General features: G+C 49.0%; 2 protein-coding genes across 2 annotated transcripts in view; both read right to left on the bottom strand.

The window, feature by feature from the left end:
• Positions 1-400: 400 nt before the first annotated feature.
• On the bottom strand, positions 401-4,930 carry LOC125229338. The gene is made up of 2 exons (XM_048134152.1): positions 3,848-4,930; positions 401-546 (listed from the first exon to the last, which is right to left on the bottom strand). Exons 1-2 carry the CDS (start codon positions 4,723-4,725, stop codon positions 534-536), a joined length of 891 nt encoding a protein of 296 aa, XP_047990109.1. The 5' UTR covers positions 4,726-4,930; the 3' UTR covers positions 401-533.
• LOC125229360 (tetratricopeptide repeat protein 7B) overlaps positions 4,732-23,851 on the bottom strand; it is a 46,012-nt gene continuing 26,892 nt past the window's right edge. The window contains exons 8-15 of the mRNA XM_048134182.1: positions 23,523-23,652; positions 22,529-22,650; positions 21,505-21,621; positions 16,901-17,050; positions 15,756-15,959; positions 14,447-14,597; positions 11,463-11,553; positions 4,732-4,774 (exon numbers count right to left, since the gene is read on the bottom strand). Coding sequence (XP_047990139.1) covers positions 4,732-4,774; positions 11,463-11,553; positions 14,447-14,597; positions 15,756-15,959; positions 16,901-17,050; positions 21,505-21,621; positions 22,529-22,650; positions 23,523-23,652 — 1,008 coding nt within the window. The remainder of the gene's footprint in view (positions 4,775-11,462; positions 11,554-14,446; positions 14,598-15,755; positions 15,960-16,900; positions 17,051-21,504; positions 21,622-22,528; positions 22,651-23,522; positions 23,653-23,851) is intronic.

The raw sequence follows: 23,851 nt of genomic DNA, 5'->3' as shown, positions 1-23,851 counted from the left end.
CGACGCGGACGACGAGAGACAGAGCGACTAGCCGCGATACTAGACTAGTACTGTGTACAAGACATCACGTCACCTGAGACACAGGTCGGCCAGCAGCAGCCACGCCTGCGCGCGGTGCGTGGCGAGCGGGGCCGCTTGCCGCGCGCGGCCGACGCGGACGACGAGAGACAGAGCGACTAGCCGCGATACTAGACTAGTACTGTGTACAAGACATCACGTCACCTGAGACACAGGTCGGCCAGCAGCAGCCACGCCTGCGCGCGGTGCGTGGCGAGCGGGGGCCGCTTGCCGCGCGCGGCCGACGCGGACGACGAGAGACAGAGCGACTAGCCGCGATACTAGACTAGTACTGTGTACAAGTGATATGTATGCGGGTAGGTATATAAGTAAAACGACCGAATGTGGCTGTTGCTGATTTAATACTAAATAAGAGTGGTTTGACAAGGCACACAGCGAGCGCGTTGGTTATGCATCTATAGCTATAGATAGGTACATACGATGTAGGTACATGTATACACAACATCCCTCCCACACTAGTCTTGAACCCTGTCAACAATTAAAATAATTAAATTAACCTTAATGTTACTAACAATCACCTTATCTTATAATCTACTGGTTGTCTCGGGCGCAACTGGTGCCGTGGCACGGGTTGCGCGGCCGCCGGCGACTGCACGGCCGCAGGCGCCGCCGGCTGCGGCTCCGGCGCCTGCGCCTGCGCACCGTCCGCGGCGGCGTCCGCCGGCGCTCGGGCCCCGGCCCCTTGCTCGCCGACGTCGCCGTCGCATTCCGACCACACCTCATCCCCCCCCAAGACTACATTCCTCTCTCCTTCGGAACCATTGGACTCTGAACCACTAGGAGTAGGTAGTGAGGCTACCTGGCACTCGTCAGTTGTAAACGGTGGAGATGGAAATGTTGGTCCCCGGGACGGTATATTAAATTTAACATTTCCTTTATACTTAACTAATTGATCCGTATGTCTTACACAATAAGAATCAAAATCGAACATATAAACGTTATACATTTTATTTCCTATTTTACTTTTAATAATACCATGTTCCCATGTTTCCTTCCTGGCACTGTACCACCGAGCTAAAACAACGTCACCAATTTCAAAACATCTCCGATGCGGCGGAGGCTCAGAACGATTTGGTTTTACAGGTGGCGAAATTAAATCAAGTCTCGTTCTTAAATTCCTCCCGAACATTAGCTTGGCCGGTGTTTCGCCCGTGGTGCAGTGAACGCTGTTCCTATACTCAAATAAATAGCCCAATAATTTTTCGTGTACTATATCTAATTTCAAATTTTCTCTTAAAATACATTTTAGCATATTCTTGGAATTTTTAACCCCCATTTCCGCTAATCCGTTACTGTTTGGATGATAGACAGGTGATGTAATATATTGAATATTATTACTGGAACAAAACGTAATAAATTCCTTGCAATTTATTTTAGCGTCATTATCCGAAACCAATGCATTTGGCAGCCCAAAGGTGGCAAATAAACGTTTGAGTTTGGAAATTAATTCTTGCGTTGCTGTACCGTTATTCATATAGATACATTCCAGCCATTTACTGTACGCGTCCACCACTACCAGGTATACTCTTTGCCCTATTGCCATGTAGTCGATGTGAATACGATGGTAGGGGCCGGGCGGCCGCGGCCAGGGCGCCGGCTGCTCGCGCGGCGGCGCCGGGCGCAGCGCGCCGCACGTGGCGCACGAGGCGGCCCACTGCTCGATATCGGCATCGATGCCCGGCCACCACATCCGAGCGCGCGCATTGGATTTCATTTTTATTATGCCTAAATGTGAGCTATGCAATTGCGATAACATTTTTTGCCGTAAGGTACTAGGAATAACAACCCTATGCCCGCGCAGTAAGGTCCCATTTTCAAACTGCAGGTCTGTTTTACATTGGAAATAAGGACTTATTAATTTACAACTTACCTTGCGTGGCCAACCTTTTTTAACATAATTAAGCACCGTCTTTAAGACAGGGTCAATTTCTGTAGCCTGCTCGATATCACTCGCGGTGACCGCCGGTAAAACCGAATCTAAGAACTTTAAAGAACTAAATTTATCAAATTCCTTATCCGCAGCGGTTACCGTCTCCGCTAACGGAGCTCGTGAGAAATAGTCGGCTACTACATTACTTTTACCCGTCGTATACTGCACAATATAATTATATGCTGATAATATAATTGCATACCTTTGAAGACGAAGCGCCGTGGTTACAGAAATACCTGTATTATTGTTAAAAATGGAAACCAATGGTCGGTGATCCGTCTTAAGTATAAAGGCTCGCTACGGCCATAAAGATATTGATGGAACTTTTTCACACCAAATATCAGGCTCGTAGCTTCTTTTTGTATCTGACTGTAGTTACGTTCACTTGCAGTCAGTGACCTCGACGCAAAGGCCAAAGGTCGCTCGTTGCCCGCCTGATCCTTCAGGGAGAGCACGGCTCCGAGCCCCGCGGGGCCGGCGTCGCACGCCAGCGTCAGCTGCGCCGAGGGCTCGAAGTGCGCCAGCGTGCGCTCGGAGGCCAGCTCCCGCTTCACCTGCTGCACGGCGCCGCGCTGGCGCTCGCCCCACTGCCACGCCGCGCCCGCTCGCAACAACTCGTGTAATGGGTTCATGATGCTGGAAGCGTTAGGAATAAAAACCCTGTAGTAGTTCACTACACCTATAAAACTCTGGAGCTCTGTAACATTTTTTGGTTCTGGCGCGTCGAGTATAGCCCTAACCTTATCAGGACTCGTATGCAGTCCCTCCTTATTTATTACGTACCCTAAATATGTGACACTCGGTTTTAAAAATTCACATTTTTCTTGTTGTAACCTAAGACCCGCGTCGCTCAGCCTAGTTAACACTTCGCGTAACCTACTGAGATGAATTGTTTTGTTAGGACCTGTTATGCATATATCGTCAAGCCAACAACTTACACCTTCGATTCCAGAAAGAAGTGTTTCCATTGATTTTTGGAAAATAGCTGGCGCTGGCGCTAAACCATAGACTAATCGAGTGTATTTAAAGAGACCCTTAGAGGTATTTATTGTTGTAAGTTCTTGAGACGAATCACATAACAAAAATTGATTATACGCATTTTTCAAATCAATCTTACTGTAACATTCCCCCCCTCCAATTTTGGCAAATACCTCTTCAATTCGAGGTAATGGGTATTTGTCGATTATTAAATCCTTATTTAATGTGACTGAATAATCGCCAGCTATCCTTACTTTGCCGTTTTCTTTTAAAACCGGGACTATAGGGGTTGCGTACAGTGAATGGTTAACTGGTACTAAAATACCTAATTTTACCAAGCGGTTTAATTCTTCTTCTACTTTATCTTTTAATGCAAAGGGTACTGAACGGGGTTTAAAAAATTTAGGAAATGCATTATCTTTCAATTTCAATGACACCTTAAATTTATTAAAAGATCCAAGCTCATCACGCCACAAATCAGAGTATTGTTCCAATAACCTGTTTACGTCATCGTCGTCACAGTGACTGATTTTATTTATCTTTGTACGTAATTCTAAATTAAACGCTGCCATAAAGTCTCGCCCAAGAAGGGGCGGGCCGTCATTTTTAAATACAAATATACTAATGGGCTTAACTTGGCCGTTATATTTAATATCTATAGTAAACCCACCCAGAGGAGAGATTTTATGGTCATCGTATAAACACATTGTAATATTACACTCTTCCAATTTGTATTTGGAAAACAATCGCTTGTACAATTTGTAAGACATCACAGTCGCTCCTGATCCACAATCTAATTCCATAACTACGGGCATATCTCCTAAAATAACATTTAATTCAATCGGTTTGGTGCGTACGTACCTTAAATTATACATATGGCACTCCTCGCAAGTGTTTTGCTCGACCGAATTATCATCACACTCCATATTATTGAGGCGCACATTTTTACACACTTTCTTCAAGTGTCCTACGACTCCACACTTTTGGCAACGATAGGTCTTGTAACGGCACCTGTCACCCTCGTGACTCTTCATGCCGCATACGGAGCACCGGGAAACCGCTCGCTGGTCGTCGCGGTCCGCCGCCGGAGCCCGCGCGCCGCCGCGGCCGCCGCCGCCGCCGCCGCCGCGCCTAGCTCCGCCGCTGCCGCCTGCCGCGTACCGCCCCTCGCTACTCATCCGATTCAGGGGCTCCTCCTTGATGGTGCTGGTACCGGTCATCACAGCCTTCGCTTCCCTTGCAGATTCTGCTTTCTCCGCTATTTCCAAGGCCTGGCCAATCTTAATTGACGACGCATCTTGCTCGAATAACTTGTCACGTTCAGAGCCTGAACCTAGGCCTAGGACAAAACGATCTGCTAAAACCGTTTCTAAAGCGGAGCCGAACTCGCAGTAACTAGCTAGTCCTCTCAATCGCGCCGCCCATTCTCCCAAGGTTTCGCCTACGTTCCTTGTCGCTCCATAGAAACGTGCCTTATCTGCATATGTGCACTTCTTCTGCTTAAAATGATCGTCCAGGTATTTAATCAGCTGATCATAAGTAAGGTCATCTACTTCCGTAGGATATGCGAGGTTTCGCAACAAACGGAATGACTCATCTGTGAGATGAGTTATTAGAATCCCACTTTTATTTCCATCCTTCACATCGTTTATTTTAATAAATTGTGTCAAGCGTCCTTTAAAAATCTGCCACTCGCTGGTTTTATGATCAAAATCAGTCAAATTTCCCAAAAACGACATAACTAATTATTTTTTTACACACGCGCGGTAGGTAGATCCTCGTTCGACACTGATATGTATGCGGGTAGGTATATAAGTAAAACGACCGAATGTGGCTGTTGCTGATTTAATACTAAATAAGAGTGGTTTGACAAGGCACACAGCGAGCGCGTTGGTTATGCATCTATAGCTATAGATAGGTACATACGATGTAGGTACATGTATACACAACATCAAGACATCACGTCACCTGAGACACAGGTCGGCCAGCAGCAGCCACGCCTGCGCGCGGTGCGTGGCGAGCGGGGGCCGCTTGCCGCGCGCGGCCGACGCGGACGACGAGAGACAGAGCGACTAGCCGCGATACTAGACTAGTACTGTGTACAAGACATCACGTCACCTGAGACACAGGTCGGCCAGCAGCAGCCACGCCTGCGCGCGGTGCGTGGCGAGCGGGGGCCGCTTGCCGCGCGCGGCCGACGCGGACGACGAGAGACAGAGCGACTAGCCGCGATACTAGACTAGTACTGTGTACAAGACATCACGTCACCTGAGACACAGGTCGGCCAGCAGCAGCCACGCCTGCGCGCGGTGCGTGGCGAGCGGGGGCCGCTTGCCGCGCGCGGCCGACGCGGACGACGAGAGACAGAGCGACTAGCCGCGATACTAGACTAGTACTGTGTACAAGACATCACGTCACCTGAGACACAGGTCGGCCAGCAGCAGCCACGCCTGCGCGCGGTGCGTGGCGAGCGGGGGCCGCTTGCCGCGCGCGGCCGACGCGGACGACGAGAGACAGAGCGACTAGCCGCGATACTAGACTAGTACTGTGTACAAGACATCACGTCACCTGAGACACAGGTCGGCCAGCAGCAGCCACGCCTGCGCGCGGTGCGTGGCGAGCGGGGGCCGCTTGCCGCGCGCGGCCGACGCGGACGACGAGAGACAGAGCGACTAGCCGCGATACTAGACTAGTACTGTGTACAAGACATCACGTCACCTGAGACACAGGTCGGCCAGCAGCAGCCACGCCTGCGCGCGGTGCGTGGCGAGCGGGGGCCGCTTGCCGCGCGCGGCCGACGCGGACGACGAGAGACAGAGCGACTAGCCGCGATACTAGACTAGTACTGTGTACAAGACATCACGTCACCTGAGACACAGGTCGGCCAGCAGCAGCCACGCCTGCGCGCGGTGCGTGGCGAGCGGGGGCCGCTTGCCGCGCGCGGCCGACGCGGACGACGAGAGACAGAGCGACTAGCCGCGATACTAGACTAGTACTGTGTACAAGACATCACGTCACCTGAGACACAGGTCGGCCAGCAGCAGCCACGCCTGCGCGCGGTGCGTGGCGAGCGGGGGCCGCTTGCCGCGCGCGGCCGACGCGGACGACGAGAGACAGAGCGACTAGCCGCGATACTAGACTAGTACTGTGTACAAGACATCACGTCACCTGAGACACAGGTCGGCCAGCAGCAGCCACGCCTGCGCGCGGTGCGTGGCGAGCGGGGGCCGCTTGCCGCGCGCGGCCGACGCGGACGACGAGAGACAGAGCGACTAGCCGCGATACTAGACTAGTACTGTGTACAAGACATCACGTCACCTGAGACACAGGTCGGCCAGCAGCAGCCACGCCTGCGCGCGGTGCGTGGCGAGCGGGGGCCGCTTGCCGCGCGCGGCCGACGCGGACGACGAGAGACAGAGCGACTAGCCGCGATACTAGACTAGTACTGTGTACAAGACATCACGTCACCTGAGACACAGGTCGGCCAGCAGCAGCCACGCCTGCGCGCGGTGCGTGGCGAGCGGGGGCCGCTTGCCGCGCGCGGCCGACGCGGACGACGAGAGACAGAGCGACTAGCCGCGATACTAGACTAGTACTGTGTACAAGACATCACGTCACCTGAGACACAGGTCGGCCAGCAGCAGCCACGCCTGCGCGCGGTGCGTGGCGAGCGGGGGCCGCTTGCCGCGCGCGGCCGACGCGGACGACGAGAGACAGAGCGACTAGCCGCGATACTAGACTAGTACTGTGTACAAGACATCACGTCACCTGAGACACAGGTCGGCCAGCAGCAGCCACGCCTGCGCGCGGTGCGTGGCGAGCGGGGGCCGCTTGCCGCGCGCGGCCGACGCGGACGACGAGAGACAGAGCGACTAGCCGCGATACTAGACTAGTACTGTGTACAAGACATCACGTCACCTGAGACACAGGTCGGCCAGCAGCAGCCACGCCTGCGCGCGGTGCGTGGCGAGCGGGGCCGCTTGCCGCGCGCGGCCGACGCGGACGACGAGAGACAGAGCGACTAGCCGCGATACTAGACTAGTACTGTGTACAAGACATCACGTCACCTGAGACACAGGTCGGCCAGCAGCAGCCACGCCTGCGCGCGGTGCGTGGCGAGCGGGGGCCGCTTGCCGCGCGCGGCCGACGCGGACGACGAGAGACAGAGCGACTAGCCGCGATACTAGACTAGTACTGTGTACAAGACATCACGTCACCTGAGACACAGGTCGGCCAGCAGCAGCCACGCCTGCGCGCGGTGCGTGGCGAGCGGGGGCCGCTTGCCGCGCGCGGCCGACGCGGACGACGAGAGACAGAGCGACTAGCCGCGATACTAGACTAGTACTGTGTACAAGACATCACGTCACCTGAGACACAGGTCGGCCAGCAGCAGCCACGCCTGCGCGCGGTGCGTGGCGAGCGGGGGCCGCTTGCCGCGCGCGGCCGACGCGGACGACGAGAGACAGAGCGACTAGCCGCGATACTAGACTAGTACTGTGTACAAGACATCACGTCACCTGAGACACAGGTCGGCCAGCAGCAGCCACGCCTGCGCGCGGTGCGTGGCGAGCGGGGGCCGCTTGCCGCGCGCGGCCGACGCGGACGACGAGAGACAGAGCGACTAGCCGCGATACTAGACTAGTACTGTGTACAAGACATCACGTCACCTGAGACACAGGTCGGCCAGCAGCAGCCACGCCTGCGCGCGGTGCGTGGCGAGCGGGGGCCGCTTGCCGCGCGCGGCCGACGCGGACGACGAGAGACAGAGCGACTAGCCGCGATACTAGACTAGTACTGTGTACAAGACATCACGTCACCTGAGACACAGGTCGGCCAGCAGCAGCCACGCCTGCGCGCGGTGCGTGGCGAGCGGGGGCCGCTTGCCGCGCGCGGCCGACGCGGACGACGAGAGACAGAGCGACTAGCCGCGATACTAGACTAGTACTGTGTACAAGACATCACGTCACCTGAGACACAGGTCGGCCAGCAGCAGCCACGCCTGCGCGCGGTGCGTGGCGAGCGGGGGCCGCTTGCCGCGCGCGGCCGACGCGGACGACGAGAGACAGAGCGACTAGCCGCGATACTAGACTAGTACTGTGTACAAGACATCACGTCACCTGAGACACAGGTCGGCCAGCAGCAGCCACGCCTGCGCGCGGTGCGTGGCGAGCGGGGGCCGCTTGCCGCGCGCGGCCGACGCGGACGACGAGAGACAGAGCGACTAGCCGCGATACTAGACTAGTACTGTGTACAAGACATCACGTCACCTGAGACACAGGTCGGCCAGCAGCAGCCACGCCTGCGCGCGGTGCGTGGCGAGCGGGGGCCGCTTGCCGCGCGCGGCCGACGCGGACGACGAGAGACAGAGCGACTAGCCGCGATACTAGACTAGTACTGTGTACAAGACATCACGTCACCTGAGACACAGGTCGGCCAGCAGCAGCCACGCCTGCGCGCGGTGCGTGGCGAGCGGGGCCGCTTGCCGCGCGCGGCCGACGCGGACGACGAGAGACAGAGCGACTAGCCGCGATACTAGACTAGTACTGTGTACAAGACATCACGTCACCTGAGACACAGGTCGGCCAGCAGCAGCCACGCCTGCGCGCGGTGCGTGGCGAGCGGGGGCCGCTTGCCGCGCGCGGCCGACGCGGACGACGAGAGACAGAGCGACTAGCCGCGATACTAGACTAGTACTGTGTACAAGACATCACGTCACCTGAGACACAGGTCGGCCAGCAGCAGCCACGCCTGCGCGCGGTGCGTGGCGAGCGGGGGCCGCTTGCCGCGCGCGGCCGACGCGGACGACGAGAGACAGAGCGACTAGCCGCGATACTAGACTAGTACTGTGTACAAGACATCACGTCACCTGAGACACAGGTCGGCCAGCAGCAGCCACGCCTGCGCGCGGTGCGTGGCGAGCGGGGGCCGCTTGCCGCGCGCGGCCGACGCGGACGACGAGAGACAGAGCGACTAGCCGCGATACTAGACTAGTACTGTGTACAAGACATCACGTCACCTGAGACACAGGTCGGCCAGCAGCAGCCACGCCTGCGCGCGGTGCGTGGCGAGCGGGGGCCGCTTGCCGCGCGCGGCCGACGCGGACGACGAGAGACAGAGCGACTAGCCGCGATACTAGACTAGTACTGTGTACAAGACATCACGTCACCTGAGACACAGGTCGGCCAGCAGCAGCCACGCCTGCGCGCGGTGCGTGGCGAGCGGGGGCCGCTTGCCGCGCGCGGCCGACGCGGACGACGAGAGACAGAGCGACTAGCCGCGATACTAGACTAGTACTGTGTACAAGACATCACGTCACCTGAGACACAGGTCGGCCAGCAGCAGCCACGCCTGCGCGCGGTGCGTGGCGAGCGGGGGCCGCTTGCCGCGCGCGGCCGACGCGGACGACGAGAGACAGAGCGACTAGCCGCGATACTAGACTAGTACTGTGTACAAGACATCACGTCACCTGAGACACAGGTCGGCCAGCAGCAGCCACGCCTGCGCGCGGTGCGTGGCGAGCGGGGGCCGCTTGCCGCGCGCGGCCGACGCGGACGACGAGAGACAGAGCGACTAGCCGCGATACTAGACTAGTACTGTGTACAAGACATCACGTCACCTGAGACACAGGTCGGCCAGCAGCAGCCACGCCTGCGCGCGGTGCGTGGCGAGCGGGGGCCGCTTGCCGCGCGCGGCCGACGCGGACGACGAGAGACAGAGCGACTAGCCGCGATACTAGACTAGTACTGTGTACAAGACATCACGTCACCTGAGACACAGGTCGGCCAGCAGCAGCCACGCCTGCGCGCGGTGCGTGGCGAGCGGGGGCCGCTTGCCGCGCGCGGCCGACGCGGACGACGAGAGACAGAGCGACTAGCCGCGATACTAGACTAGTACTGTGTACAAGACATCACGTCACCTGAGACACAGGTCGGCCAGCAGCAGCCACGCCTGCGCGCGGTGCGTGGCGAGCGGGGGCCGCTTGCCGCGCGCGGCCGACGCGGACGACGAGAGACAGAGCGACTAGCCGCGATACTAGACTAGTACTGTGTACAAGACATCACGTCACCTGAGACACAGGTCGGCCAGCAGCAGCCACGCCTGCGCGCGGTGCGTGGCGAGCGGGGGCCGCTTGCCGCGCGCGGCCGACGCGGACGACGAGAGACAGAGCGACTAGCCGCGATACTAGACTAGTACTGTGTACAAGACATCACGTCACCTGAGACACAGGTCGGCCAGCAGCAGCCACGCCTGCGCGCGGTGCGTGGCGAGCGGGGGCCGCTTGCCGCGCGCGGCCGACGCGGACGACGAGAGACAGAGCGACTAGCCGCGATACTAGACTAGTACTGTGTACAAGACATCACGTCACCTGAGACACAGGTCGGCCAGCAGCAGCCACGCCTGCGCGCGGTGCGTGGCGAGCGGGGGCCGCTTGCCGCGCGCGGCCGACGCGGACGACGAGAGACAGAGCGACTAGCCGCGATACTAGACTAGTACTGTGTACAAGACATCACGTCACCTGAGACACAGGTCGGCCAGCAGCAGCCACGCCTGCGCGCGGTGCGTGGCGAGCGGGGGCCGCTTGCCGCGCGCGGCCGACGCGGACGACGAGAGACAGAGCGACTAGCCGCGATACTAGACTAGTACTGTGTACAAGACATCACGTCACCTGAGACACAGGTCGGCCAGCAGCAGCCACGCCTGCGCGCGGTGCGTGGCGAGCGGGGGCCGCTTGCCGCGCGCGGCCGACGCGGACGACGAGAGACAGAGCGACTAGCCGCGATACTAGACTAGTACTGTGTACAAGACATCACGTCACCTGAGACACAGGTCGGCCAGCAGCAGCCACGCCTGCGCGCGGTGCGTGGCGAGCGGGGGCCGCTTGCCGCGCGCGGCCGACGCGGACGACGAGAGACAGAGCGACTAGCCGCGATACTAGACTAGTACTGTGTACAAGACATCACGTCACCTGAGACACAGGTCGGCCAGCAGCAGCCACGCCTGCGCGCGGTGCGTGGCGAGCGGGGGCCGCTTGCCGCGCGCGGCCGACGCGGACGACGAGAGACAGAGCGACTAGCCGCGATACTAGACTAGTACTGTGTACAAGACATCACGTCACCTGAGACACAGGTCGGCCAGCAGCAGCCACGCCTGCGCGCGGTGCGTGGCGAGCGGGGGCCGCTTGCCGCGCGCGGCCGACGCGGACGACGAGAGACAGAGCGACTAGCCGCGATACTAGACTAGTACTGTGTACAAGACATCACGTCACCTGAGACACAGGTCGGCCAGCAGCAGCCACGCCTGCGCGCGGTGCGTGGCGAGCGGGGGCCGCTTGCCGCGCGCGGCCGACGCGGACGACGAGAGACAGAGCGACTAGCCGCGATACTAGACTAGTACTGTGTACAAGACATCACGTCACCTGAGACACAGGTCGGCCAGCAGCAGCCACGCCTGCGCGCGGTGCGTGGCGAGCGGGGGCCGCTTGCCGCGCGCGGCCGACGCGGACGACGCGCCCTCCGACAGCGCGCGCTCCACGCGGTACGCGCCCGCAGACTCTGCCCTCACCGACGCTGGAAAATATACGCACGGTCCGGTTACAAGTCCTCAAAAAGGAAAAAGGATGTGTCAACTATTAGAGGTTGTATATCGTCACGTTTAGCACGAAATATTGTATGTATTATTATATATGTATATGTAGGTATATAGGCATATACATTGTATATGTATGTGTAGGTATTATATGTATTATGTAGGTATATGCTTTTTAGCTACTATTAATTACTTTTAATTTAGTTTTTTTGCACCTCCTAATTAGTTAAAGTTATGAATACCATTTTTCCACTACCCAAAGGTTGCCTGGAAGAGATCGCTCTTTAGCGATAAGGCCGCCTGTTGTTTACCTCTTTAATAAAATTTATTGTAATGTGTGTGTTCCTATGTACATCTCTGAGGTTATGCAATAAAGTGGATTTGTATTGTATTGTATTGTCACTACTTTGAAAAAATCTCGTATCTCACGCTGCTCCTCAAACTTAAAACGCAGTAAGTCTATATGTATTCTATACATACTTACTACAATTTTCTTTTCATTGACAGACGAAGATACAAGTTTTTTTAAAAGTAGTGACGATATGTATGTATTATGCTGGCATAAAGTAAAACCATTACTTATGTGACAGCAGTTTGAATATTTCTGTTTTTAGGGTTCCGTAGCCAAAATGGCAAAAACGGAACCCTTATAGTTTCGTCATGTCCGTCTGTCCGTCTGTCCGTCTGTCCGTCTGTCCGTCTGTCACAGCCGATTTACTCGGAAACTATAAGTACTACAGTGATGAAATTTGATGGGAATATGTGTTGTATGAACCGCTACAAAATTATGACACTAAATAGTAAAAAAGAATTGGGGGTGGGGCCCCCATACATGTAACTGAGGGATGAAAATTTTTTTTTTCGATGTACATACCCGTGTGGGGTATCAATGGAAAGGTCTTTTAAAATGATATAAAGTTTTCTAAAAAACATTTTTCTTAAAGTGAACGGTTTTTGAGATATCAGCTCTCAAAGTCGTAAAAAGTATGTCCCCCCCCTCTATTTTTATAACTACGGGGTATAAAATTCTAAAAAAAATAGAGGTGATGCATGCTAATTAACTCTTTCAACGATTTTTGGTTTGATCAAAGTATCTCTTATAGTTTTTGAGATAGGTTGATTTAACTGTAATTTTGGCAGGTGTATAAATTGACATAATAAGTTTATTATATTTGCTGCTACGGAACCCTTTGTGCGCGAGCCCGACTCGCACTTGGCCGGTTTTTTACGTTTGTGTTTGTAAATATGTCACTCTGAATATATTGCTCGCCACGTCAACAACTAGTTTCCATTAGTATCCACAATCTGCCTAACCCTGAATCAATATTGTTATTACCTGGTTGGTAATAACAATATTGACTACGGGGTGTTAAGTATGACGTATCTGTGTTTGTGTCTGTCTGTGGCATCTTAGCATTCGTCTTTTTTTTGTTCGAAAGCTGAATTCGTCGGAAGTGCTCTTAACCATGTTTCATGAAAATCGGTCCACTATGTCGGGTTTTTAGGGTTCCGTAGTCAACTAGGAACCCTTATAGTTTCGCCATGTCTGTCTGTCCGTCCGTCCGTCCGTCCGTCCGTCCGCGGATAATCTCAGTAACCGTTAGCACTAGAAAGCTGAAATTTGGTACCAATATGTATATCAATCACGCCAACAAAGTGCAAAAATAAAAAATGGAAAAAAATGTTTTATTAGGGTACCCCCCCTACATGTAAAGTGGGGGCTGATATTTTTTTTCATTCCAACCCCAACGTGTGATATATTGTTGGATAGGTATTTAAAAATTAATAAGGGTTTACTAAGATCGTTTTTTGATACTATTAATATGGGATCATCCACATATTACGTCACACCAAATTTCAGGTTTTTGGACCCCTCCCCCCTCCTATGTCACGCTTTTTTGTATCCCTTTAACAGGGATTGTCACATTTAGTATGACCCCCCACCCCCCTTACACTGTGACGTAATATATGGATGACGCCTATTTTCGGAAATAATCGCTCCTAAAGGAAAAAAAAAGTGCGTCCCCCCCCTCTAACTTTTGAACCATATGTTTAAAAAATATGAAAAAAATCACAAAAGTAGAACTTTATAAAGACTTTCTAGGAAAATTATTTTGAACTTGATAGGTTCAGTAGTTTTTGAGAAAAATACGGAAAACTACGGAACCCTACACTGAGCGTGGCCCGACACGCTCTTGGCCGGTTTTTTTTAGAATTATATCGACAACTAATAAGTAGATAAGTTGATCTGTGTAAGGTGTCCCCAATATTTATATTTATTTTATTTTTATTTTATTTTATTAAATACTAAATTCATATTGTTCTCAAAATCAACTTATAATAATTTGGATATTATACTTACGTGCGTGCGTGTTGCTATGCAGGTCCGTCTGTCCGGAGTCTGACAGAGCGTCGAGCTCCGCGTACCCGTTCCGCTCCTCCGCTTCCGCTTCCGCCTCCGCTTCCGCGCAGTGCAGTGTGAACAGCTCCTTACCAGTCGCTTACATACAACATATAACACAACTTACGCGCATGCGTGTTGCTATGCAGGTCCGTCTGTCCCGAGTCGGACAGAGCGTCGAGCTCCGCGTACCCGTTCCGCTCCTCCGCTTCCGCTTCCGCCTCCGCTTCCGCGCTGTGCAGTGTGCAGAGTGAACAGCTCCTTACCAGTCGCTTACATACAACATATAACACAACTTACGCGCATGCGTGTTGCTATGCAGGTCCGTCTGTCCCGAGTCGGACAGAGCGTCGAGCTCCGCGTACCCGTTCCGCTCCTCCGCTTCCGCTTCCGCCTCCGCTTCCGCGCTGTACAGTGTGCAGTGTGAACAGCGCCTTACCGGTCGCTTACATACAACTCATAACACAACTTACGCGCATGCGTGTTGCTATGCAGGTCCGTCTGTCCTGAGTCTGACAGAGCGTCGAGCTCCGCGTACCCGTTCCGCTCCTCCGCTTCCGCTTCCGCCTCCGCTTCCGCGCAGTTCAGCAGCGTGAGCAACTCCTTCCCGGTCGCTAACGCGGCCTAGAAGACATTTTGTGTGATTATTTTAGTATAAAATAAAAAAAATAAAAATTATAGGACATTCTTATTCTTACACAGATTGACTGAGGCCCACGGTAAGCTCAAGAAGGCTTGTGTTGTGGGCACTCAGACAACGATATATATAATATACAAATACTTATATACATAGAAAACATCCATGACTCAGGAACAAATATCTATGCTCATCACACAAATAAATGCCCTTACCGGGATTAGAACCCGGGACCGCGGCGTAGCAGGCAGGGTAACTACCGACTGCGCCAGACCGGTCGTCAAAAGTATAAGCTTAAGCTATCCATACTAATATTATAAATGGGAAAGTGAGTGTGTCTGTTTGTTTGTCCGTCCTTCACGGCCAAACGAAGCTACGAATTGACGTGATTTTTTAAGTGGAGATAGTTAAAGGGATGGAGAGTGACATAGGCTACTTTTTGTCTCTTTCTAACGCGAGCGAAGCCGCGGGCAAAAGCTAGTACTATATAAGCTTAAGCTATATTTTATAAGCTTTAGTAGTTTCATGTGTTCTGCCTACCCCTTTATGGGATACAGGCGTGATTGTATGTATGTATGTATGTATTTTAGTATATTTAACCTAACCACAAAATTAAAATTTTTAAAAAAACCCCCGACCGCGACATAGTGGACCGATTTTCATGAAACATGGCTAAGAATACTTCCGACTAACTCAGCTTTCAAACAAAAAAAAATCGAAATCGGTTCATCCGTTCGGGAGCTACGATGCCACAGACAGACACGTCAAACTTATAACACCCCGTCGTTTTTGCGTCGGGGGTTAAAAATGGGAAGCAAAACTGGATTGTATAGTTCTCTAAATTAATTTTCATCGCTTCATTTCGCAATTATTCCGATTAGCATAGATGCATTTCGCCGAATCACGAAATGGCAGTAAACACAATAACTTATATTATTTGAAAATGGTTAACTGGCGAAATTACATGGTATAAGAGACTGCAATTTAATTCCTGTAAGCCGAGAAAGAATTGTAATGTGTACTATATTTAATAATTTGGTTTAGTTTTATTGGGTTAATATAGTTTGTTGTTATTTTATTTTTAGCTTAACCCGCCACTTGCAGTGTTTAAACTGTCAGCGATGAGTGATACAAGAGGTACCTACCTCTCCACTCTCCCAAACTAACTGCAAGGCACACAGCGCCCACAAAGGCCAGAGCGCGCTAGGGTATCGGGCTCTAGCCAACCTGGCGGCCGCTAGCGCTCTGGCGCCGCGCGGGCCGGCGGCCGCGCACGACCACAGAGCAGTGGCTAGACGGAGGCCGCCACCGCTTTCGGAATGCGCGTTTAAACACGCTCGAGTCGCGTCCTGGAAATATTATAAAATGTTAGCGTAGGGCCTGAAAAGCGCTGGTGGCCTAGCGTGCTTATTATGTGACCCAACACATGCTTATTATATCACATGGATTCGAATTCAGAACCGCGGCTTAGCAGGCAGGGTCACTACGCGCCACTTGAGCCTGCCCTGCTGCATATGGGCATTTTCAGAATTTGGGTCCCCCCAATTAGCATAAGTCGTTAACAAAAATTAACTCGCTGTCAGTTTTGTGACGACAATTAAGCATAAAATATGTCTAAAAATTTACTTTTTTCACATTGTGAATGTAGATTATCGCTTAAAGTTTATGTAACTAACACAAACACAATATTTTTATTGAAATTTCATGCTTAATTATCGTCACAAAACTGACAGTGAGTTAATTTTTGTTAACAACTTACGCTAATTGGGGTGTCCCAAATTTTGAAAATGCCCGTATACGCGACAGCTAGATGGTAGAACACCAAGTGTCACTAGTAACTAAAGATGCACCGAATATTCGGTATCCGGCCTATTCGGCCCTTATTTGAATATTCGGCCGGATACCGGATAGTGACGTACCTACTATCCGGCCGGATACCGGATGTGCTATTTTTGATTGAATGATTTTGGAGTAAACAAATTAAATGTAAAAAAAAACAGTTGCGGTTATAATACTTATAATCATACCCTTTATTATTAAAAAAAATAAACATTTAAACAAAAACGGACTCCGCGCGAAGTTCACTACGAAACAAGTCAAAACCTGCACGACGCGCCCGCTCCCTGCTTAGATTGTAGGTATTGTAGGTAAAATTCTGCTGTCCGAATATTCGGCGGCCGGATACCGAATATTCAGCCGATGGTTAGGCCGAATATTCGGTATCCGGCCAAACAACTATTCGTTGCATCTCTACTAGTCACTACCGACTAGACCAAACCGGTCCACTCACCATGGCATCGTTGAGCCTGCCCTGCTGCATGTACGCGACCGCCAGATGGTAGAACGCCAAGTGGTCGTTGTCGTCCAACGTCACCGACCGGAGTAGCAGTTTTAGGCATTTCTCGTTCGCCGCGTCTTTGTCCACGCGAGAATTCGTTCTCTGAAAATTAAATAGTGTTATTGTCCCGGATCTGTAAGTTCACAATTTTGACACATTTGTTTTGAAGTATGTTGCGATGTGGCTAAGACGTATCGTTTGCCAAATCTAACGATTAATTTCGAATTGGTTGAATCGATTAGGCCCTATGTACAAGGAGGCGCTTAAACAAATATACGATTTCTGTCAACTTACTGAAATGTCATTTGAATCGAAATGACAGACTCTGCCACAGTACTAGTTTAAAAATAAAAATGAATGATAAATGACATATGTAAATCCTGCGTGATAAATTAATATCGTAAAATACTCACTAACGAAGATCCGCAAAAATGTAACATGTGTTAGATTATGTTTAAAGTAAGCGAAATATTGTTTTTAAGTGCTTGATTTTTTAAAATATTATTACAGGATTTTATTTAAAATTTCATTAGGTTGCGCGAGTTTACGTTTTGTGGACGCTGTCATGTGTCAAAAAGAGGTTCTTACAGCTCTGGGATAATAGTAACTTCAAAGAGGATCGAGAATATAGAAAATTAGTGCATTTTTACATTATCCGATCCGATATCGGATGAAGGGCTGATATCCCATACATTTAAGCCGCCATTTTTGATTTTTGGTTTGAAATCCTTCCGACATCCGATATCGGAACGGATAGTGTGAAAATGCACTTACTGTTAAAGTAAAATGTGTAGTAACAGTGCATTTACGCGTGATACTCTGCAGCCGGACCACCACGCTTTATTGTGCTCAGATTACCATGGTGGAATGTACCTCTGACATACCCCTTGTACCTCGTCGGAAATTGCATGTACCTCAGTAGTTTGCCAGAAATATGCATTTAAAAGGGGTCCGGCTGGGGAGTAGTACTCCCCAGCCGGACCACGGCTGTACCCGCTCATATCACTGACTTCAAGATATAATTTAACTATCACAAGAATGTACCTGTTACATACCCGTGAATAAGTTGTTTATTCCTTTTAAAAAGTGGCCTTATACATTATTTTTCACACATTAAAATTTTTGGTTATCGCGGTTAGTACGCGATTTCGTTAGCGCCTGAAATATGTGAATAGCAATGTTTTGCGTTTATACGAAATTGCGGAAAAATCTCATAAGGTATTACATCGACTTAAATTCAATTGTATATTTAGTATACATAATATGTATATGTAATATTTATTACAGTATAATCTTTGTGTTATAACTTTCACATCATAAATATGTATATTATAATTCCGAAAAACTCATCGGTACGAGCCGGGGTTTGAACCCGAGACCTCCGTATTGAAAGTCTCTTACCGCTAGGCCACCGTTAGGTATCTTTATTTATTTTTTTCAAGTTTAAAGATGATACAGATGTAGTGCGAAAAGGTTTTCCTTCGTATTTTTCCGGAAACGTTCGTAAGGTGCATTAGGGTAATTCCGAATGATAGAAATGCTCGGATAATTCCGAAAGGGAAATGTAGATATGATGGAAATAATGGCGATTTTTATGCGACTTTCGTAATTAGATGACTTTCGGAATTACCCTAATGCACCTTACCTACGTTAGTACGTTTTATCACTCCTCGGACTATGGCGATTAAATATATGAAAGAGGCGTGTTCCTAACATCCATCGTGAGTTCAAACCTCATCGCCATCCTGTAGTACTAAAAATTCTGTACAAGAAAAAAATACAAAAAGATAGTCATACAGGGTGGTCTTTTTTGAGACCGGTGCCCTATAAAGGGAACGGTGGCCTAGCGGTAAGAGCGTGCGACTTTCAATACGGAGGTCTCGGGTTCAAACCCCGGCTCGTACCGATGAGTTTTTCGGAATTATAATATACATATTTATGATGTGAAAGTTATAACACAAAGATTATACTGTAATAAATATTACATATACATATTATGTATACTAAATATACAATTGAATTTAAGTCGATGTAATACCTTATGAGATTTTTCCGCAATTTCATATAAACGCAAAACATTGCTATTCACATATTTCAGGCGCTAACGAAATCGCGTACTAACCGCGATAACCAAAAATTTTAATGTGTGAAAAATAATGTATAAGGCCACTTTTTAAAAGGAATAAACAACTTATTCACGGGTATGTAACAGGTACATTCTTGTGATAGTTAAATTATATCTTGAAGTCAGTGATATGAGCGGGTACAGCCGTGGTCCGGCTGGGGAGTACTACTCCCCAGCCGGACCCCTTTTAAATGCATATTTCTGGCAAACTACTGAGGTACATGCAATTTCCGACGAGGTACAAGGGGTATGTCAGAGGTACATTCCACCATGGTAATCTGAGCACAATAAAGCGTGGTGGTCCGGCTGCAGAGTATCACGCTGCATTTACAACATTTGTTAGTCGTATACCTCGAAATCAAAAAATCCTTGTAGCTTTTCACCTATTCGCGTTTCGCCGCGATCTCAAAATCTCTGAACAGGATTTTTTTCTTGTAGTATGATTTTTGATCGCCAATTACAATGGTGTATAAAATTCATAGTATATTTATTTTCTTGCCTTTCTTCACCGTAGTCGCTTTTCACCTCAATAGATATTTGTTTGTAATGCGTTATTTGATATCGTGATATTTCCTTCAAGCACTTTACCTCTATAGTTTTGTTTTGTAAATGCATTTCGCATTTGTAGTTTTTCTCCTGGTTATATAACCTCGTTGTGCATATCACTGATATTACCAAAATATATTACTAATGCAACTGTGGATGTTGATATATGTCCATTTGACCACGTATTATATCCCAGTAATATAGCCTTTTTTTAAACCATTAATACAATATGCGACCCAGGTAAAACGCGACTACAAATATTAGCGGCTAACTGAATAGGCTATTAGTGATAAACGCTACATTAAAATCCGCTATTGTTATAAAAATCTATTGAAAATAAATGCGGTTAACTAAATAGGCTATTGATAATAATGCTACATCAAAATTTGCTACCGTTGTAAAAATCTATTAAAAATATATGCGAGTGCCAAAATGATCGATATTACACGCTACAACAAAACACGCTACCGCGGCAAAACGCGAATAGGTGAAAAGCTACAAGGATTTTTTTGATTTGGAGGTATACGACTAACAAATGATTTACAATTTGGCTCAAATTCTCTCTCTCGCCATCCAACCAAAGGTAGCACCGTCTAGACGAACATACATTTTTAGGGTTCCGTATTCAACTAGGAACCCTTATACATAGTTTCGCCATGTCTGTCTGTCCGTCCGTCCGTCCGTCCGCGAATAATCTCAGTGACCGATGATAGCACTAGAAAGCTGAAATTTGGTACCAATATGTATATCAATCACGCCTACAAAGTGGTAAAATAAAAAGTGGAAAAAAAATGTTTTGTTAGGGTACCCCCCCTACATGTAAAGTAGGGACTGATTTTTTAGGGTTCCGTAGTCAACTAGGAACCCTTATAGTTTCGCCATGTCTGTCTGTCCGTCCGTCCGTCCGCGGATAATCTCAGAGACCGTTAGCACTAGAAAACTGAAATTTTATATATAAATTGTATATCAATCAAGCCGACAAAGTGGTGAAATAAAAAGCGACAAAAAATGTTTTATTAGGGTCCCCTACACGTAAAGTGGGGAGTGTTTTTTTTTTGTCATTTCAACCCCAACATGTGATATATTGTTGGATAGGTATTTAAAAATGAATAGGGGTTTACTAAAACCGTTTTTTGATAATATTAATATTTTCGGAAATAATCGCTCCTAAATGAAAAAAAGGTGTGTGTGCGTCCCCCTTTAACTTTTGAACCATATGCTTAAAAAATATGAAAAAAATCACAAAATTAGAACTTTATAAAGACTTTCTAGGAAAATCGTTTTGAACTTGATAGGTTTAGTAGTTTTTGAGAAAAATACGGAACCCTACACTGAGCGTGGCCCGACACGCTCTTGGCCGGTTTTTTTTTTTCATTCCAATATGTTTAAAAAATAAGAAAAATATCACAAAAGTAGAACTTTATAAATACTTTTTAAGAAAATTATTTTGAACTTGATAGGCTCAGCAGTTTTTGAGAAAAATACGGAAAACTACGGAACCCTGCACTGAGCGTGGCCCGACACGCTCTTGGCCGGTTTTTATTGATGGTTCTAATGGAGCTACCTTGTTTTCTTAGACTATCTGTCTATACGGATGTCGTTGGTAAAATGATAAAACGGTCAAGTGCGAGTCGAACTCGAGACTACAAGCGGCATACCTACAAAATTTAAGGACAAAGAAAACATTAAAATCAATGCCTACGCAAAATACTTATGTGAGTAAAAGGGTTTTGAAAGTGTAATGGGTTACTGACTAACCAAATGGGTTACTGCTTATGGGCTTGAAAAGTAAAATGAAATGGTTTTTTTCGTATCCATCTATTCTTGAAAGGGATAGCAGACCGGTCTATGGGTTTACTATCTGTGTGTATGTATGTAGAGTCACCTGGGCCATCATTTGGTAGCCGATGCCGCAGTAGAGACAGCAGCGCGCTAACAATGGGCCGTTCTGTTCCTGCTCTATCGCTAGCGCCTGCTCCGCTAACTCTATTCCGTCTTCTATCTAAAAGTAAGAAAAATATATGATTAAAATTAGACAAAATTATAAATAAATTCTAAATTACAAAGTGGCAATCATTGAGTTTTGTTTGGTCACCAATGCGAACTTCCGTTTCGAATTGTCACTTTTTTCATTGGTATAATTTTTGATGTTTAATTACCACCGAAAATCTAAATATGTGTGTAGGTGTATTCAAATTTTCAATACGATATCGACGTCATATAAAAAAAACGAAATTATATGACTCCGATTTCGTATTAAAAATATTAAAATATCGATTTAGTCCAGTTTTAGTTCTATAAATTTTAAATATCAAGCATAACATTTCAGAAAACGTTACTAAACAAACTGTATTGCTGGCCTCGTTAATATTTTCACCAAGTGGCTATTTAACAGGCGCCAAAAATAGACCAGAGAAAAAATCTAATATTATCAGTTACTTTGAAGAGAAAGGTCTGACTCATCCGCTTCTATAACACGTATCTGCTCATCTTGAGGAACAAGTGGCGCTGGACGTTTCATCATGAGCTCAAACGCCCGCCCGCCGTCCACGCCGTGACACAAGTTTAGGTTCACTTTGGGTTACTAACCCATGCAAGGGTTACTTGACTCACCCATCCGCTTCCGTAACACATGTCTGCACCGAGTAGCCTCAAAGCCGCAACTTGATGAAGAAGCGGCGCTGCACGCTTCATCACCGCGTGAGCTCGCACGCCCGCCATCCACGCCGAGACACAAGTTTAGGTTCACTTTGGGTTACTAACCCATGCAAGAAGGGTTACTTGGCGTTTGACGTACCCATCCACTCCTATAGCATAGCACGTATAGCTCGCACGCCCGCTATCAACGCCGTGTCACAAGTTTAGGTTCACTTTGGGTTACTAACTCATGCAAGGGTTACTTGACTCACCCATCCGCTTCTGTAACACGTATCCGCACCGAGTAGCCTCAAAGCCGCATCTTGAGGAACAAGCGGCGCTGCACGCTTCATCACCGCGTGAGCTCGCACGCCCGCTGTCCACGCCGTGCTGCCTGCGAGATAACAGCGTTAAAAACATTAAAATTCAAATGATTTATTTATAATCATAGGTAACAATGTTAGTACAATATTATGTGAGACCGCTATGTTTCGTCGATAGGCATACAAAATACATATTGAAATTGGGTATACACATATTTTATTGTCCTAAATACCTACAATTCCTCAACTTGAATCATATTACGAACCAATTTTACTCCTTCTTCGCAAAAAATCCTTAAGGGTTACCGCTAAAATGGAGGGCTATCCCCTTTCGAATACACACCTCTCGAAGGGGATAGTCCCTAGTCAATATCAAAACGTACTAAAAACTCATAGCTTCAGGGACTAAGGACAGGGACTGGTGGCTAAACTTAGTCTGGTGTGTAGAGCACTCGGAAAAGGAGAAAGTGTAGGGTACTCTATAGTCTAGGTCTAGGGTAACTGTAATCTGTGCAATTCCCTTTTAGTTTGTAGGTACATTTGGATCACGTCTCCGAATTGGATAAAAATTGGTAGGCTGATAGAGTCCATGATGCTGAGCGAGATCCACTAGGTTTCCCAAAATGTCCTATGTAGTTTGTATGAAACCTTCCTTTTTTGTTACCAGATTTCTATACATTTTCGGTAACAAAAAAGGAAAGTTTCATACAATCAACCTAGGACATTTTGGGAACCCTAGTGGATCTCGCTCAGCATCATGGACTCTATCAGTCTACGAATTTTTATCCAAATCGGAGACGTGATCCAAATGTACAAACTAAATGGGAATTGCTGATCTGTCACCGCTAAAATAAAAGAGTATCCCCTTTCAAATTTAAAACCCTCAAAGGGGATCGGACCGTTCCTTGGGTCAGGTTTCTCCATCACCTATGTGTATACTCACCCGGTGAGATGTGTTGCGGCGCGTGGCACAGCTGCACGGGCGGCGTGGGCGCGGCGGCCGCCGTGGCGAGCGCGCGCTGTCTCCACACATGCGCCATGCCGAAGGAAAACTTCATCGCTCGCTCTAGGGACTGCAAGTAACAATTACTTACCAACAAAGAGGATCGAGTATTATAAAGAGTTACTGTCACACTAAAATGTGTAATCATGGGGGCCTGGGGTCTGCTTTGACAACTAATCCCAAGATTTGGCGTAGGCACCAGTTTTTACGAAAGCGACTGCCATCTGAACTTCTAACCCGAAGGGTAAACTAGACCTTATATACATAGA

The sequence above is a fragment of the Leguminivora glycinivorella genome, chromosome 9 (genome assembly GCF_023078275.1).
Source record: "Leguminivora glycinivorella isolate SPB_JAAS2020 chromosome 9, LegGlyc_1.1, whole genome shotgun sequence".
In the NCBI taxonomy this organism is placed as follows: Eukaryota; Metazoa; Arthropoda; class Insecta; order Lepidoptera; family Tortricidae; genus Leguminivora; species Leguminivora glycinivorella.
Note: the sequence above shows the minus strand (reverse complement) of the source record. Positions and strands in the feature narration are given on the sequence as shown.